This window comes from Miniopterus schreibersii (assembly GCF_964146895.1).
Source record: "Miniopterus schreibersii genome assembly, chromosome: 14".
Classification (NCBI taxonomy): domain Eukaryota; kingdom Metazoa; phylum Chordata; class Mammalia; order Chiroptera; family Miniopteridae; genus Miniopterus; species Miniopterus schreibersii.
In genome coordinates this window covers 53,451,463-53,470,531 of record NC_138114.1, presented here as the reverse complement: position 1 = coordinate 53,470,531, position 19,069 = coordinate 53,451,463, and the positions used below count along the sequence as shown (strand labels likewise).

General features: G+C 53.1%; 2 protein-coding genes across 6 annotated transcripts in view; one reads left to right on the top strand and one right to left on the bottom strand.

The window, feature by feature from the left end:
* The window catches only part of DOCK1 (dedicator of cytokinesis 1), a 288,043-nt gene that overhangs the window by 121,958 nt on the left and 147,016 nt on the right, over window positions 1-19,069 (top strand). The window lies entirely within an intron of this gene.
* INSYN2A (inhibitory synaptic factor 2A) overlaps window positions 5,879-19,069 on the bottom strand; it is a gene marked incomplete at both ends in the record, with an annotated part of 39,046 nt that continues 25,855 nt past the window's right edge. For both annotated transcript variants that reach the window (XM_081157831.1, XM_081157830.1), the window contains 2 exons: window positions 5,879-6,062; window positions 13,956-14,027. In XM_081157831.1, the coding sequence (XP_081013957.1) occupies window positions 5,879-6,062; window positions 13,956-14,027 (256 nt within the window). The remainder of the gene's footprint in view (window positions 6,063-13,955; window positions 14,028-19,069) is intronic.

The following is a 19,069-nucleotide window of genomic DNA, read 5'->3' as shown; positions in this document are numbered from 1 at the left end:
AACGGAGTGGAAACGGTGTAACTATGAATCAGCTTAAAAATTCTAAGTAAGGATTTAAAAAAACGTAAGGTGATAAAAAAATGTGTTGAACAGATATGCTCCCCTTGGTGATCGGTTCCACGATACTGTCAGCAATAGTATTAAACGTGCGACCTCTTTCCCGCGGGAGTGCGTCCCCGACAGCTCCCTGTCTGTCTGCGCGTGGAACTGAGAGCCGGGAGCGGGGGACTCGTGTCGCTGGATCGGCGGTGGCAGCCACACAAGCCTGTCCTTTGATCTCTGTCTGTAGCATCCTATAAAGCACTGTGCCGCTGGTTGTATGTCATCTGTTTTGGTTTATTTTCTATCTTTCAACATTGTATTTGAAATGGGCTGTTGGAATGCATCTCATGCTTAGAATGAAAACATGCCCCGATCCTAAGGATGATACATTGTTGAACGAATAAAACTGCATTTGGCGGAAACAGAATCGTAGGTCGTGTGGGTGCCCAGCGCAGGCCCGTTGTAACAACAGAGAAGCCGCGCGGGAACCTCGCCACACGATTGAGATGCTGTTTTATCTTCACGCCAGCGGAGTCGGCTTCTGCAGGATAATTGAGTGAAGGGCTCACTTTTATGTTGTCTGATTTCAGATTTTATTTCCCTTCCTGTTTGAGGAGGTTCCTAGTCCCTGAGCATTAGGCACAGTCTCAGTCTCTGGGTCAGTTCTCAGCAGGTGGCCATGGTGGGCCAGGTGCCCTTGTCTTGTGGGCAGGTGGCTGAGCAGCAGTTAGGCGGGTGACCGGGCCCCCCTCCAATGTGTCTTTGCTGGAATAAGTGTCTGTGCGCAGAGCTGGGCTGAGAGCAGATGAAATGACTTCTACGCAGCAATATTCCTTCTGTGAGGTTAGCTGCCGCTTCCAGATGATCAGAATTACCTTCTGTTAAGGGGCCCTTTAAAAATGTAATTGAGTGAGAAGGACTGTGGCCTGGATACACACCAGGAGACCGGCAATTACCCGTTCACGGAGAGGAAAAGGCTGGTCTCTTCTGAGGAAGGGAAGGGGTCCTGTGGACGGTCTCAGGAGCGGGCTTAGGAGAGGGAGACTCCCGCCTGGATGTTCCACTCGCCCTGTGACCAGACCTCCTGGCTCCCTCGACTCGAGTGACGGCAGTGACTTCGTTTCCACTCTGAACACCAGCTGTTGGGGACACCGATGGCGGGGGGAGGGTTTCATTGTGAGGACAGCGTCGTTGGTGGGGAGGACACCGTTAGTGAAACCCAGCGCTCCCCTCAAGCCTGGATTCTTACGGACCACATGCTTTTTCAGTTGGGAAAGAGTGTAACTGATAGAAACGGCCTCTCAGTGAACAGCCCTTTACCAAGACGCGTCTCCAGATATCTTCCCAGAGACATTATGTGTCCCTGCGTGAACATTCACTTTTCAATGTTTATTCTAGTGGAGTCATTCGTGAATATGCTTTAAAAATTGCTATTCTTAACCTTATTTGCAAAAGAAAGCCACACATTATGAAAGTTTCAAGTGGGGAGAGTCTGGTTTCCTGTCCCAGTGCCACCAAAAGTGTCTCTGATGGGACGTTTGGTACTAAATCCACTCGGAGAACACTTGGCTTTCGGAAAATCCCCGACACAGGTGCGCGCCAGCTGCGATGACATCAGAAATCCATCTGTGTCTGGTGTCGGTGCAGCAGTTTTTCCTGCCCCCTCCCATTCCTGGGGCCCTGGCACTTTGTCAAGGGTGGTCGCTGGCTGGGGATTTACTGCAGAGATGAAACCACGTCTCTGCCTGGGGAACGCAGGCTGCGATTCTTGAATATTCACCCCAAACCGCCAAGGTGCCCGAAGTTAATTACTGAGCTGCTTAAGAGGCAGTACCCTGCTTCCACACGCCCTTCTCATCCGCAGAACGCATGCTGCCCATCGCGGCAGGATTAGTGGACCCGGTTCACCCAGTGAGCCCTGGAGCTCCTTCCTTCCTGCAGACACATTGGCTGCACGCTTGACCTGTGCCTAACGTGCTGGTGGTAGGGTGTTTCTAGATAAAAGATGTGTCCCTGTGCAAAGCAGCTGCTGTCACCTTCGGGTGACTCTGCACCGCTGAAGCTGCCTGGCTTAGCGAGCGAGTCAGATTTACTTGCTGGTAAACACGCTGCTGGAAGCTCAGTCCCCCAGGTGGGCTGGGGCAAGTGCTGCACCGTCACGGACGTGAGGTATGGGCAGGCTCGGGGCCCAGTTCTTGTTTTTCTCTTGTGCTGGCCCCCATCTCCCGTGAGAGGCACAAAGCAAGCACCTGAATGTGGCCGTGTGTGTTCAGAGCTGTGACTGAGGATTGTGTCTGTCACGTGCCAAGCCTGCCACAGCACCCCAAGGAGAGCGGTGGGGCAGGGCACGCTCACTGGTCCTGTATGAGACGGGGGTCAGCCCGATGCAGGTCCATGTACACCACACCTCAGATCTCCGTGGCGATGGTCACCTTGGCAACCTCGTAGGATGTGGGGGGGACCTGTGCCCACTTCCTAAGCCCTTTCTTTCCTGCATAGTGTGGTTTGGCCACCCTTGTTTCCCTCCCCTGTTTATACTCTGCTGGAGCTGGGGGGAGGGTCTGAGGTCCAAAGAGCAGGGGCCCAGGTCCTGGGACCTCTCCTCGAGGCCAGTAGCTCTGTCAGAGGGACTGGCACAGTGTCATGTGTTGGATCTAGTGGCTCATATCCGAGGACCTCTGAGGCAGCAGCAGTAGGTGGGTGACTCACAGGTGACTATAGAATGTGACTCTTAAGTGTCCCCAGCTGCTGTGGGTGATGCACTGGGTCTTCTGACCTGTTCTGCACAGGAGCTGCACTCACCCCCTTCTTTCCCCTGGACCTGTGAGCGCAGTGGGAGCCTCTGTCTCAGCCCACAGGGGTTCCCCACCCTCGCAGGTAGACTCTGTTCTTGCAGAGACCAGGGAAGGGGCTGTGTGTCCCTCCTCTCCTTGGGAAAAGGGTCAGGATTGGGTTAGTCTCCATGGGAGAGGTGGGCCGCTCAGCCCAGCTGAGATGTTGGGATTCCCCCTGGGGGAGGGAGGGAGGCGGCTGATCCCCCGGGGTTGGGACCCGATCGATGGGTGATCCAGAGAGGAGCTGTCACCATGGGGCCAGGGCAGGAGTTTCCCCAGAAACACTGAGTCCTGGTGTCTGTCTGAGGTTCTTTCCAAACTGGACACCAGTTAGCCCTCCGGCAGTGAGCCAGTACGGTGAGCGCCCTGCGTCCTTAAAAAGTCCCCCTGTCGTCCTGGTGGCCGAAGCCCACACCAGGGTGCGTGGTCTGGTAAACTGAGTCCCGGCTGGCATTGAGCCCACCCCTGCCCAGCCGGGCCGGGCCAGTGGGCAGTGCCACACCTCACAGTGCTCTCCTCCTGGAGCCTCGATGACCATCTTTTCAGCCTGAACTTCTTCCCTTTGTCATTGTTTCCTTAGATGACTTCTATTTCCCCCAATTGCTGAGGCCACGAAACAAGTTTAATAGCCACACAAAACATTTCCTTTCATTTTTTTATTTAAAAACTAATAAAGAACTTAGTGACAAGTATAATAACTTAACCTCTATACGTAATGCCATGGGTACATCTACATATGAGGGAATACTACATTTTAACTTGGTTTTTGTATCAAAGTTTTTACTGAAATCTTTCTAAGAGAAGATTCATCTGCTAGTGACACGTTGTGATTAAACTATGAAATGGCTTGGAAAGTATTTTTTTTTTCTATGCTGAAGACAATTTTATTTTTAAATAGGAATGAGTTCCTTTTTGACTCTGACATTTTAAATTTTAATTTAGTTTTATTTTATCTAGACTGCTTTCGACCAGGGGCGTTATTTTGTTTTCGAGGATGTCCCCTTGTGTAGACAGATTTCTAGACCTAATTAGAAAGCTGCTCATACCCTATTTCAACTCACTGAGGGAGCTGGGAGTTCTTAAAACACAAGGAGAGATAACTTGTTGCAAACATTTTATAACATTAGTTAAAAACAGTATAAAATACATGAAACACCTTGTTTAAGTTTTATGTCTACGTGACACAATTGCACTTCCTTCATGAATCCAGGATCACCTTACACGTCCTTCCTTTGCACACAAAAAATATTTCTCCATTCTCATTGACACCCAAGGATTTGTATCCTTGTGCAGTGTTTTCACAGAAGTGGTGTATTTTTTTCTTTTTTATTAAAGCCTACGTCTGCGGGACAGCTTGAGCGACCCCAGAGAACGTTTACATGACAGACTCTTCATGTATTTCACGTTCAGATCTGATTGCTGATCACTCCCAGGTCCTTAGAGAATCAGAACACTTAGAACGAAAGCAGATTTGCCGTTGAGTCAGGAGGAAATGCGAGGCAAGCAGCAGCCCCAGTCTGGCCGGTGCTGGGGGAGGGACTTCTCGGAGGAGCCGCTTTGTTCCCGGCAGCTGATCGATCACATGTGCATGTCCGCACTGGATTGGACGTGAGACTACTGGACAGAAACTCGAAGACTAGGTTTTCTTGGATGTTCGCAAACTATTCAAAATTTAACTTGTACCATAAAAAGGCAAAAGAAGATCCCTCCTTCCTATTATGAAAAGCAAAAAAAATAAAAAAATTGAGAGTCATTCATAGACCCGGGGGTCTGGATTTCTAGAAAAAGACACTTGCAAAGGAATGTGTGAAAAAATAAAGGAACTAAGATTTATATTGCAATGTGCAATCCAAAGAGAACTCTATGCATCACTGTGTGTTTAAAAAATACCTAAAAACGTTGGATTCACAGCTTTCCCCTAGGTATTTCATTTAGTACAATTTACTGATAGGTTACATGTAGATGATACTACGTTTGTTTGACGGTAGCAGCTAAACTAAACACTGTTGCTCTTGGAAATGGCAGGTCTGCCACGGTTGTTACGCAGCACAACACACTGTAGCAGACGGCCGCCTGCCCTTCCCTTCAGATGAGCAGTGTCTCGGAGATGCATCCGCGGGAGCCCTTGCCAGGGGCAGGGAGAAAGCCCGCGAATGATTGGCGACGGCGTTCTCCGTGTACCTCTACGTGTGTTTTCAAATTCTTGCCAGGATTTAGCGTTTGGCCTTTGGGTATCAAAAGATTAAAAATGAGATCTGGGAAAGCTTAGTGTCCACTAGCTCTGACCCTGTCACCCGGCAGGGATGACAGGCCCGTCCTGACTTTGGGGGACTCCTGTGGCTGCGCGCCGTTTGGAAACGAGCGGTAAACGTTCCGCGGGTCTGGAGACGTGGAGGATGCTAATCTTCAGGTGTCAATGTGACACCGAGATGGGGTCGCTTGGCTTAGCGCTACAGCACATGAAGGCAGATATACACAGAGTCACATTGAGAGATTAGTCATGGTCTCCGACCACGTGGAAAAATTGTGCTTTCTCTAGAATGTGATGTGCTGAGAGCCGCCCCCACCCCCTGCTTATTTTTATCTGCAAAATGAAACGTAAAAATGAAGTCCTTGGCAAACGTAAGGCTTGCTTTTGCTTGGAAATAATTATGAGTTTCAGCTGTGCGCAGAGGGACAGCCTCCGGTTTGCAGGCTGACGACATCGTCCTTGGCGATCTGGGCGCGGGTACGATGTACTTGTCCCCTCCCCCTGCGGTAAGGTTCATGTTGGATTTCACGCCCCACATCCGCGAACTGTGAAGAGCAGCTGGCAAGGCTGACACTGGACACCTTGCCTCTGTTCACTGTTGGTACGAAGGCCTTTTTGGTAAGCAGGTGAGACCGGGTGGCGCCCGCGTCGGCCACGGTTCGCTCGCTCCCCTCGGTTTTGCAAAAGGACGGATTGAACTCCGGTGGGTTTTAAAGACCAGACGGCCCTTCAGCGCCAAACGCCACGCGTTTTAAAGGAACCAGAGTTTCCATCTTCCGTGCTTTTTAGATTCCGTTTTGGATTTTTGCTTGGGCGTGGAGGAGTGCGTCTCCTGAGAGTAAGGCGAGGGTGCAACCTGAGTTTCCTCAAAGGGATGGAGATTCCTCAGAACGGGCTGGAGTTTGTCTTCTTGCTGCTTGAAATCGAGCTCCACACTAGAAGGAAAGGAGAGGAGTGAATTTAGTGGTTGGTCTTTGGTACGCAGGGATCCCCCTTAGTGACACAGGATCGCGTGACATCCTGCCGGAGGAACGATCCTTCCTGTTGTGTTCAGACTGTCACTTTATGGCTCCGTATTAAGCGATTGGCTGTAATATGGTCTATCTGTCACCGTGGCCTACACTCGACCCTGAACAACGTGGGGGTGAGGGGTACCGATCCCCCTCTCAGTTGAAAATCTGTGCATAACTTTTGAATCCCCAAAAGCTTAACTGCTAATAGCCTACTATTGCCCGGACCTTACTGGTAACATAAACAGTCACTTAGCTCGTGTTTTGTGTGTTGTATGTATTATGTGCTGTATCCTTACAATAAAAGTCAGCTAGAGAAAATAACATGTTATTAAGGAAGTCATAAGGAAAATACATTTATGGTATTTATTGGAAAAAAAAAATCTGCTTATAAATTTAAACCTGTGCTGCTCAGGGCCAACTATATTTCAAGTAGGTTTCTTTTCATTGAAAAATAGCTTATTTCCTTCCACTCTGAAGCTCTGAGGTCCTGTCAGTGGACACGGTCGGTGTCGAAGTCTACACAGTCGCACATCATGACGTTTCCACGGATGGCGGGCTGCCTGTTGGACGGTGGTCCCCAGGATGACGGTGGAGCTGAATCTTCCTGTCGCCTAGAGATGTCGCAGTCGCGTGATGTCGCAGCTCAGCACCTTCCCCAGGGGTGTGTGGCAGTGCTGGCGTCCGCAGAACCTGCCTGCCCCCCCCCCCCGCACCCGCCTCGAGCCTGATGCTGCGTCCGCCAGGCTTCCGGAGGATTCTGCCCCGGGCTCCTTCCCCGTCCGGCCCGGATGCCCGGCTAAATGTCAGTGGGTTTCAGTGAGTGTTCAGTGGTGATGGCGACGCCTGAGCTCGTAGCATTTTCTATCCAGTGGAGCCGTGAACCATTTATAAACATGAGATCCTATTGATTTAGAGGCCCGTTAATCCTAGACAAATTTTGACGTTTTGGAAAGACAGAACAGCACAGCCGTGTCGTCCGGAGTTCTGAAAACACATCCCAGACGCATCCAATGGACCATTGTGTGTTTGACGCCCACTGTTCCATTTTTCTTATTGTAAGAGACTATACTGTTATGGAAAAACGTTAAAAATATTGTCAAGAAGTTTATGGCCAGTTGCCTGCTGCTCCCAAAACAAGAACCAGTGTTTCCCCCTCGTTTCAAAAGGCTTCTCTGAGCTTTACCGTGGTTCACGGGAGGTGGAAGCAAACCCCATGGCCTCACGTCCTGCTCGCCGAGAACACGGGGCCGGGAGGCAGAGACCCTCTAGGGACGGCTGTAAAAAGTGCAGAGCTCAGGACGTGGCGCGTTTGTGAACACAGCCCTTGGGTCTGTTATCCGGGGCTAGAGAAAGACGGGCTTCGTCTCGTCTTTTTCCCTGGACGTTGGGGGGGCAGAGGGGGCTCCGGTAGGTCCCTTAACCTATTCTAGGGCGCAGTTTCCTTCTTTTCAAGGGTTATAATCATTACTGCCCCGACTAGCTCACTGAATTAGTTAAGGATCCCCTACCTCTCCCCCGCCCCGAAAAAAAGCTGTTGAAAAAGTTTTCCAAACCGTAACGTGGAATTCACACATGATTTTACCCTTTTATTAGTCGAGCATCGATTTTGTGACAAGAGAAAGAGCCAACAGTTATCAAGACGATACCTGTAAGAGACTCCTTCAGCTCGGGAATTCAACCAGCAAAACAAGACCCTCGCACTGAGTCTGGGATGCGATAGCGCATCCGACGCGGGATGCCAGGTCCGTGAAGTGATTTCGTCAGGGCGCTGGGCGAGTGCCGGCACGTGCCCCGGGCCCAACCGCGTCAGGAGGCCCGGACAGGCTGCGAGCCATCGGGTCCCGGGACGGGGCCAGCGTTTCCCGGCTGCCGCTGCCCTGCCCGGCACCTGTAATTAGTGAATTCCCATTAAGCGACTGCACTGGGAATCCCGTTATTAACCAATTTATCACACCACGGAACCATGTAATCACGGGGAAATCTAATCTGAGTCCTTGCTCACAGAATGGCTCGACTTCATCTGGCGAGTTGGTTCCTCTTGGCTCCCCCGTTCCTGAGGGGCCGAGAGGCTGGAGTCAGGAGCGGTGTCTTCGTGGAGGGCGTGGGGGTGGACACTGATGGGCAACGGTCCCTTCAGTCTCCACAGCGAGGTGCCCAGAGGAAAGCAAGGCCCTGCTGCCCTGGTCGGAGCGGAGGACGTGACTGGGACAACGTGGTGGTTTGAAACCCTGCCTGTGCCCGACCGCCCATGGGTCACGTCGGATGATGAAACTACGCGGACAACAGGGTATTCTCTCTGCTGTTGCAAAGCGACAGGCAGGTCCTCGAGCTTCCCACTCGCTCAGGGTCCCAGCCACCGACTGACCCCTGCCCTGCGGCCGGCTGCGTGGCCGCCTTGAGGGGACAGAAACGAGCAGCTGTAGGTCCCTGGAGGGCGCAGTCGCTTAGGGTCTGGTAACTAATGGTAGGAATTCTAACACTTTCTAGGGGAATTGTAAATGCTGGTCAAGATCCTACTCCATTAACGGGAATTGGCATCGTCATTGTCTTTGAAATCTTGCTTTCATTCCCTTTTGAATTGAGGCTGGCACACGCCTTTCTCGTAGAAATGTCAAATTTGAATTCAAGCCATTGGTAGCGATGTTATTTCACAAGTTAACCACTTCAGGAAAGGGGGGAATGAGGGCTGTGCCCCGGGAATGCCTCGCTGTTCCTCTCTGAGGTGGTGACTCACAGGGAGCCTGACTCATCGGTTAGTCTGATAGAGAGTTACCGCGTAGTCCGGGGGCAGAAGGTTCCGACTGCTTATGAGCAAAGATTACATTAGTAACTTACCCTTAAACATGTTTCTGAAATTATTACAGCGTATTTTGACAGGGAATGGGAGTGACAATCCAGGAGAGCTGTACCCAGGAAAACGGAAACTCGGGTCTCTTCTAATATTCTTTTCGGGCTGAGATGGCCTTGAAGTAGAATTTCACCATCGGTCTGCATGGCAGTCAAAGGGATGTCGTCTCGGGGGAATGTAATCGTATCGACCCCCTCAAACTCCTCAGTTGTGGAAAATACCACTTCCGATGCTCCCGGTGTCAGTGAGCTCGTCCGCAGGGCGGTCGTTTCATTGCCGAGAACAGTTGTTCGTCTCTCTGCGAATCGATTTGCCGATACAGGAGCAGATGCCGTTCGGATGAGAAACGACGTGTGTCTGTCCACAGCTCTCGCTCCTGCATGCTTTCTGGGAAGCTCTCAGACCCATTTCTTTCATCATCATAAATCACCGGCTCAGGAGACTCCTACGCCAGGAAGGGACCCACCTGATCAGTAAGGGACCCCGGGTGCCCTCCTGCCTGCCTCAGGGATTTAATGGACACCCGCCAAGGACGGACGGAGAGAGCGCGGGTTCAGCCCTGCCCCTGGGCCCCGGGATCTGAGCAGCAGCCTGGGGCAGCCGATGTTTCCAGCGTTTCGCTTGTGGTACTGGCAGCCCTGTGCGCTGAAATTGCTTCAAGACCTTTTGTCTTTTTGATGTTTTCTCCAAGCCCTGCATATTTCCACGACAGACTTATTTTTTACAGCGAAATAGGTGCCATCACTCCGGCAAAGGTGCACATCTATTACAGGGCTGCGTGGATCGAACCCCAGGCAGCTGGGTCTCGAACGTGGCCCCCTCTGCCTCTCCCCGGGCTGAGTGTTCCATAGAAACGCAGCGGATTCCTACGCCGCTCGCGGTGGGTAATTGGGTTTCCAGTGAAAAGCAGTGTGTACATGCAAGAAGGGCAGGGTCAAATTCATTGACCTCCCCGGCTCTCGGCTGCCGGCTCACAGGTATGACAAATTGTAACAGGTGGATGTGGCAGATACGGTGGCCTCTTGTGTTCTCCCAGCCCCTGGGACAACCGCAGCCCTTTGGCATTTTAAATTTCTTTATTTTGAAACTCCTTTAACTGATTCAATCCCAGGTGCTCCAGGCACCCTTTGGGGAAGACCCAGCGGAGTGGCCGAGATGGTGGAGCAGGGACTCACGGGAACACTCCCGGAGCCTTAGATGCAGGCCTGGTACCCACGAGCCTGGTGCCCACAAAGCTGGTACCCACAGGCCCGCCTCCGTACCTGCGGCAAGGACCCTGCCCTTGCGCTGACTGGGCCTTTCTCATGGGCTCTCTCTCTGTCGAGCTGTGGGCAGGCATTGAAGGAAGACTCGTGTGCAAGTTTCCTTGATCAGGAGAAATGGGCTCCAATCAAAAGGCCTTTGAAACATGGACACTCCCTCTGGCTCCCGTGGGTCTAAGCTTCTGAGACGTGGCTCCCACGTGCACCGCTGCGGGGTCTCCTGAAAGGCGACTTCTCCTGCCCAGGGACTAGTGAGCGCCGAGTGCTTGTCCGTCCAGGAAACCCGTGCTCTCTGTGGAGCATTTGGCCTTAGAAGGTTGAATCACGGGGCTGAGCGAATGCTGAGAAATCACCTGGCTGAACCCCTCCTCGCTCCCCTTTCTGTTTGGTCAAAGGGAACCCCGAGGGAGGAGGTTCCTGGCTCCGTGTATTGATGGTTGCCAGGCATCCGGGCAGACTCGGGTAGCCGGGAGTCAGGATTGCGGCAGTCCCCTTACCCCGCTCGCTGCATTAGCCGCCACCGCCCTGTGCCAGGTGACACCCCCGAGGCCCGCCCGGGGCTCCTGGCCAGCAGGTCGCCCTGTTTTTCGTCCATGTCACTGTCCTCTTACTCTCCAGGTGCGCGCTCGCCAGGAGCAGGTGGTGTTTGGGGCTGTCTGTGCCATCTGCCCTCCTTGAAGGGAGGTGACGTATTCTCGGGTGACCTGGGCCAGTGCGCTGTGACTGAGGCAGGAGCGCCCTGTTTCTGTGAGTGCGGCGCTGTGGGGTGAATGTGAGAAAGGCGGGCGCAAGGCCGCATCCACGAGGGTTCTGCCTTCGGACCCCGTCGCAAGACCCCGTTTCCAAGCGTGGTTCGCGGAAGGGAGCTCGGCGCTCTCGTGGGGGCCCCACGTCCACAGAAAGCCTCTGGCCTGCCCTCGAAAGACAGGCGCGACTTTAAGTGAGGTAAACGTCGAGATCTCAGTTTATACGAATGGAGTGGAAATAATACATTTCAGGCTACGATTTCCGTTCGGACGGGTTTTCAGTGAGCTGACCAGGAGTGAGCTTTCCCTCCTCCTAACACCTGCCCGGCTCGGAAAACTCCCGCCCGCGCCAGTGCCCCATGGAAGGAGTCGCCGTTCGCCTTTTTATTGGCGCGTAACATTGCCGAGTTAGTGACTGTCGCCTTTTGATTATTTCCAGCATAAAGTGATAGGGACACTGGGAAACGGAGTTTGAAGAGCTGTATATCCGCCTGACTTGGTGGAAACGTCGAGATCTTTGTCTGGGGCGGGGGCAGGGGGAGGGAGTCCAGGGAAACCCTCCCGCCGGGGCTCCCAGAGCCACTCCTGTCTCCAGCAGGAGGCTGGGGCTGGGGAATGATGACATGGTTGTCGTTGCTCGGATGGGAGAGATTCCGAAATACTTTCCTGAAGGGGACTCCGATCCAAAACTCGCCGTTTGCTCTGGTGGCGCCTCTCCTGGGAGGCCTGGCTCACGCGGGGCGCTGGCAGTGCGTTTCCCCCCTTGCAGGGATCGCGGCGGCTCGTTCCTCTGCCTGGTGAATCCTCGCTAAATTCTGGCCAGTTCCTGGGGCGCTGGACACTCACAGCTGTCTCGAAACGCTGGCCGGCGGCTGATGTAAAGGCCTCACGCAGGAGGTTGGCCGAGCTCATTCTAAATAGCAGCCACTCCAGGGTAATTCCTGTTCTTCGCGGGCTTGTTAAATCGCTTTTAATATCACTTTTAATGTATGTTCCTTCTGGATCTAGAGCCAAATTTATTTAAATTACTCCAGTTACTTTGGAGAGTGTCCTAATAAATTCTCTCTTCAATCACGCACAGAATGTTAAACGGGTGTGCGCGCATCACGCCCGCTCTGAGCCATCTCTGGGAATCGCCGCTCCCTTCTGCTCAAGGGCCGGGTGAGCCGCAGCTCCCCCAGGAACAGAAGCTGAGCCTCAAGGACAGTCCCGGGTTTCCTCACGGCCTGACGTCAGTGAAGGGTGCTTACGTGTCAGTTACATCCCTTCGCTTTTTTAAAAAATTTTTATTTTAAAGTATGTTTTTATTGATTTCAGAGAGAGGCAGGGAGAGGGAGAGAGAGATGGAAACATCAATGGTGAGTCATTGACCGGCTGCCTCCTGCGCGCCCCTGACTGGGGATCGAGCCCGCAGCCCGGGCCTGTGCCCTGACTGGGATTCGAACCGGTGACCTCCTGGTTCTGTAAGTTGACGCTCAACCATGAGCCACGCCTGCCGGGCGATCCCTTCACTCTCGATTCAGATTCCCTTCCACCGTACGCATGTAGTAGGAAATCTCCCACTAACCAAACTCCTCCGACACATTGCTGCCTCTGAGGAGACAGGTTGCATTTTGTAGTTCTTGACACAGACTCTTGCCCGGGTGCTGGATTTCCCCACTTCTTTGTGAATAGTGAAGAACCGGCTCAGCCCAGGGCTCGGCTGCTCGGCCGGGGCTGCCGGGAGCCCTCCACAGGGGCCTGGATGCTCCCAGACCCTAACCCGGGGACCGTCCCAGCCAGGCAGCCTGCTCCACCTCAGTGCTGCGGACATTCGGACCGACGGTTGTGTGGAAGCCGTCCTGTGCACTGTAAGATGTCAGCAGCATCCCTGGTTCCCTGGCCTCCACCTCCGGGTGCCCAAAGCACCTCCCCAGGTTTGACGGCTGAAAATGACTCCCTCCAGACCTTGCCCGCTGCCCCTGGGAGGCAGAGCCTCCCTCTGTGGACAACGTCTGCCGTAGGAGTGGGCTTCGTGTGACATTGGCTTGAGTCTGCCCTGGGCTTTCTTCCCCCCCTTCCAGGTGGTCCCCAGGTGAGCCGGAGCTGGTTCTAAGGACCCGGGGTCCTGGCTGGGGGGTGCTGCCTCGGCTAGAGACCTGCGCTGGGTCCAAGACTCTGGGGATTCAGGCTTCTTGCCATAGTTAAGACATTCATACCCTGTCCCTGCCTCTCCCTTTTGGATGAGAAGATGGTAATTTTGGAGACCTTTTTAGAAGGTGTATTTGGGGGCAGACGGGAATTCCTTTACTCGTTTTCAGGTGTATAACTGTACAGTTAGAAGCGTTTTTGATAATTTGGCAAACCAACTAAAATAGTTCTTCAGGCTTCATATTTGGTTTTTTGAAAATTACATTTCCGGAAAGAAAAAATAGTCGCCTTGGAAGGCTGTGACCATGTCTTAAATTCCTAAACTCCTGCCAGAAACCCACCCTGGCTTCTGCCTGTTAGAAGTTTCTCCTGCCGTATGGGAGGAATCTAAGTGAACTTCAGACGCAAAGACATGGAGACCGGCTGTTGGGGCTACAGCAGGGGTTACGCCCCAGGGGCCACATGCCTGTGAGTCCTCAGGACGTACATGCACCTGTGGTGTGAGCAGCCTCGGTCCTCCCGGTGCTCCCGGCAACCCAGCGCCTGTGGTCTGCACCACCTGAAGGGCTCACAACAGCCACCGAACTCATACCAGTTTCTGAAACGGCTAAGATACATGTGCAGGATACACCAGATCGAGCTCTCCCGGGCCCCGTGACCACACCTGCCGGGGGGTGACATTTAGGAGGAGCTCAGAGTTAGGGTAAGGTAACACCCTTTACTCTCCGACTGCCACCATCGCCTCCGCATGGCCCCGAGGACCCCTGCATTGTGGGTAAACGTCACTCGTCACTCATAATAAAAGGGGAGAGGGGGAGAGTGAACGTACCTGTAGATAATACAGGCACTGTTCCTGCACGTGTCACAGTTAGCTGTGTCTTGCCCCGTCCGATAGGAGAGCCTGCAAGATAAGAACAGGAGAGCATCACACGCGGTGGCTGGTGGCCGCGGGCGTGTGCAGAGCAGACACCTCCAGTCTCGCTTCCCCGATGCCAGAGCTCGTCCCTGCGACGGGAGTCGGTTAACGTGCCCTGTTTGGCCCCCTTCTCTGCGTTGACGCACCCAATGCAGCAGCTACAGCTAAGACGATATTTAAATTAAATTTGGAATGTGAACGGAAGCTGCTGGATGAAGTAAACAATCCGATGTTATGAGCAGAGGGCATTTGGGATGTTTCACTGCAGCTTTATATTTATGGTGTTTGAAAGAAACTCGGAAGGAAACCCGGCTCCCCAAATGCTGACGCAATGGCCATTTCTGCCCCGCAACCCCCTGGCCTCCTAGAGGGAGGCGTCTGCAAACCACCACCCTCGGGTCAGTCCCACCCTCGGCCTGGCTTTATCCAGCAACCTAAGAATGGGTTTTACATTTTTAAGTGGTTAAAAAAATATCAAAATAATCATATTTGGAACACATGAAAATTAATCAGAATCAGATTGTAGAGTCCATATATGAAGTTTTAAGACAATAAATATTACTTAAAAGGTTTCTATAAGGACCTACACAGTTTCCTTGGTTTTGCCTCTTTCTTTGAAAATCCCACAATATTTCCTCTGGCTCATCAGAGGAAAGTGTGCTGGACCCTGTGTCCAAGCCTCCCACACCCTCACCCTGCATCCCGGCATCCTGGCATCCCACACCCTCGCTCTGCATCCCGCATCCTGGCATCCCACGCCCTCGCTCTGCATCCCGCATCCTGGCATCCCATGGCCCTCGCTCTGCATCCCACATCCTGGCATCCCATGGCCCTCGCTCTGCATCCCGCATCCTGGCATCCCACGGCCCTCGCTCTGCATCCCGCATCCTGGCATCCCACGGCCCTCGCTCTGCATCCCGCATCCTGGCATCCCATGGCCCTCGCTCTGCATCCCAGCATACCTGCATCCTGGCATCCTGGCATCCCATGGCCCTCGCTCTGCATCCCGCATCCTGGCATCCCATGCCCTCGCCCTGTATCCCAGCATCCCAGCATCCTGGCATCCCACGCCCTCGCTCTGCATCCCGCATCCTGGCATCTCACGGCCCTAGCTCTGCATCCCGCATCCTGGCATCCCATGCCCTCTCTCTGCATCCCGCATCCTGGCATCCCACGCCCTCGCTCTGCATCCCGCATCCTGGCATCCCACGCCCTCGCTCTGCATCCCGCATCCTGGCATCCCACGGCCCTCGCTCTGCGTCCCGCATCCCACAGCCCTCATGCGCGTCCCGTTTGCTTTCTCCGGCTGCCTTCTCTGATGAGCTCTGCAGCCCTGTGAGGCTGCAGAGTTTGGCAGGAGCTGGGGGAGGCTAATTCTCTTCTTGCTGAAAAAAAATTATGGCATCTTTTTTGGAGTATAATGTGGAAGGTTGTTTACACTTAAAGGTTTGATGACCAGGATTTTCTTGACCAGGCCTTGGCTATCTGTCTCTCAGCAACCACCCCCAGGAGCCAGCGTGGGGGCTGCTTTCACAGGCTCTTCTATCCACATCGGCTGGGATTTCCTCCAGGATGTTCCTGACACGCTGCTGTGTTTTTCTGAATGTCGCCTTGTACCCGGGGCCAGGCACGATAACCATATCTGTTAATTTGTGGCAGAAGAGAAGCTTCCATCCCAGTCGGCTTGCACCCACCTTGGGGGTCAAGTCCATGCGTGGCGTCGCCCAGCCTCGCGGCGGTGGGCACAGGCGGCTTTCTGTCACACGATCGTCCGAGGTTTATCCCCCGGCTGGGCAAACTTCTGCATGTATCGTGCAGTTTGAATTGGAAATGACTTTTGTTTTCCTCATATACTTTGTGTTACACAAACATCTGACAAGGGGTTTTCTACCCCGTGCCCGGTTATCGCATGCGTTTCGGCGACCTGGGACTCGACCTTCGAGCTCTGTGCGTCGTATTGGCCGAGTGACCACACTCTGCCCCCGCGTGTTGCCCGTCATTGCCTGTGACCCGTTCTGGCTGAGCCAGCGTCGGGGCCGTCGTGTGGTGGCATCTCTGCTCACCTTTGGGTCCCACCCTCGGCCTTTTCTCCTGCCCTTGACTTTGTCAGGAGGGAAAGACTGAAGAGCCTGTCCACGCCCTTCACGGCGAGCCCGAGGGCCCTTGCTCCTGGACCCCCCCGGGCTTGCGGAGCTGACACCAGCATTCCCGTCCTGACTCTGACCTTGTCCGTGCTCCGTGCTCGCTGTCTCCCAGGCGCCGTCTCCGTCCAGCTCACGGCCGGCGCCTGGCCCTAGGCTCGTTTCTGACCAAGGTCATTCTGTGCAGGGAAATGAGGCCAGTGCGCGAGCCGTGTCCCGTGATGATGTGTGTGCTGTGGGCTGGGTCATCACACTGTCAGGCTGTCAGGCCGTTCACTTGGGTTGCGGGTGAGGGGCTGCCCCGGCTACTGCCCCCCACCCTCCGGGGAGGGGATTCGTGGCAGCTGCTTGTGTGCCAGTCAGCTCCAGCCGTAGGCTTCTCAAAGAAACGGGGCACAGTCAGGGGAGGGGCCATTTCTTCACCCTCACCTGAGGGCACAGGGAACCTTCCTGTCCTAGGCCTTGGGACAAATGTCTCCCAAGCCTTGTCAACACCAACACCCCTCCCTTGCCCTGTCTAGCAGCGTTCCCAAGTGTCTCACTTACATTAGAGCCTGGAGTCCTCAAATCAGTTTTGCCACCTGGTCCTACAGAGGAGGGCCTGGCGACCCTTCCAGCCCCGTCTCATGGTCCTGAGACCTGTGGGACTGGGGTTCTGCTCTGTGTGTAATTGCCAGCGTGAGGCTGTCACAGGTCCCACGGTGACCGGCCAGGGCATCTGGCACCGGAAATGCACAGGACTCTCTTCTAGGAACGTGGGCATCTTCAGTTAGAAATTGCTTTTCTAAAGCCCTATTAAAAAAACTATTCTTATCACCTTGTAAAAAGCATACATCCCTCCCCCCCGCCCCCCGTTAGAGTCGGTAAGTAACCAGCTATTAAGTGCCTACTAGGTGCCAGGCATTATTCTGGCCACCCTTTTATTAACCGATTTAAAAGAAAAGCTTGTGGTCGGTCAGCTGTCCACCAGGTCTGACGGCATTTCCAGGATCTCACTGCCACGAGTGTTCCTGAGAGAGACCCTTCAGCCTGCTGCTCAGGTTTCGCTCCCGACCTTTCTTTCCTGTAAAGGATTAAAATGTTTGGAGTCCATAGAGGTAGTTGATAGAAAGGGAGGTCAACGAGAGTTTAATTTGTGGGTAAAATGTAAAACTAAAGTGTTGCCGGGCGTGTCCCCGGCTGCCGAGGCAGCGAGTGTCAGTCACAGTACGTCTGCTGGACTTGAATTAAGCAGGAGGGTGTCCTCAGTCGAGGACCCACCTGTGCTGCCATGGTGCTTATTGCTTTGAGAATCCGCCTAATTGTCCTTGGAGCTTCCAAGCTGCAGGGTGTGGCTTCGCCCACAGTGTTATGGTCACGTTAGGAATTGCGTTGCAGCATCAGAATGGGCCTGTTCTCCAAGTACAGATGAAACAGGCGAGTCGTGGCTGGATGACAGGGCCCGCAAAGCGCTGTTACGGATTTTCTCTGGTGTTTCCTTCTCGGAAACAAGTCATAAAACCAGCCCTTGGAATGGTGTCTTTCTAGGTCGCCGTTTCCACCAAGAGGAGCAAAACCTTTAGGGCAGGTACGTCTCCAGTGACTGTAGGGCTAGAGACCTGAGTGCTGAGGAGCTTGGAGACGAGAGCTTGGATTGTTGGTGTAAAACGTCAGTGGGAGAAAGTCATGATCAGAAATCACAAATTTCCAGCCTTGCAAGCTAATTGCTCCATTGGTAAATCTCTCCTCTCTTTTGACTTGGAAAACTCATTCCCTTATATAGGTTTGTAATCCTGTGCCTGTCACAATGCCTGGGACTCCCTGGGTGTTTGCTTAATATTAATTTGACCAAATAAGACAGTCTTTGCCTTCTCATATTGAAGTTCGGTAAGAGACAAATCTAATGAAAAAAATTCCAACTGAGCACAGAAAGCAAATGAAAAGTATAAATTGTGAAAAGCTCGGGTCCTAGTTTTCCCCATTAGGACCCCTTAGGACCCCAGGGACAAGTACGCTCCCTGGAAATATGGATTTTTAATGTGTTGATCTTTGCAGCACCCACTGTTTATTGCTCCATTACAGTAAGTTGCCGTTTGTCCGTATTTTCTGATCTTAGCAACGTAGGTAACCTGGAAAAATAACCTTCAGCACCACGGACAGTGCCAAGCGCCCATGATAATCTTTCCAGTACTTTGCTGTTTCCTTGACTCCTTTTTTTGCCACCCTGTGCCCGCCCCATCCCTCCAGAGCACGGTTCCAACCCACGGGCCAGTTCTGGGACCCTGAACCCCCTCTGTGATTCCCTTTGGCTGTGCATTGGTCCTGGGCTGGATTGACAAGTGCAGGCGCCTGGGCTTGAGCTAGGAAATTGAGAGACATAAAAGCGTGGGCTTTGTGAAGGCACGGGGGGGGGGGGGGGTTATGCCCATTTGTTGAAGCAGGTTTTGTACAAGCGAATTTTACAGCCAGTGTTAGTGGAGTCACGTTTTAAGGTCACTGGCACTTCCGCTTCGTAGTGAGGCAGATTTCTTCGCGAGGTCTGGCTCCACTTCAAAGGCGGTACATGAGGGTCATGTATGGAAGACGGCGTGGAGCTCCCCCATTCAAAGAAAAACGTCGGGGGGCTCCTTTCTGTCGTGGCCTGGAATTCTCAAGTTCAACTTCGAGTCCAGGGCACCAGTGTCTCCAGCTACCGTAGGCTTCTGAGTGATCTGCTCCAGTTCTATAGTTGTTGTCATCAAAATATAAATGTGCATATTTGCGTATGTATTGAAAAAACCACAACACCAGGGACAGTGTTGGGTGCGTGAGTCCTTCCTTGTTCCTGTTGTGGATCAAGAGCGAAAGAGGCGATCGGGAATAGAATTTAAAAAACAACGAATGACAGCAAAGATGGGAAGGCACACG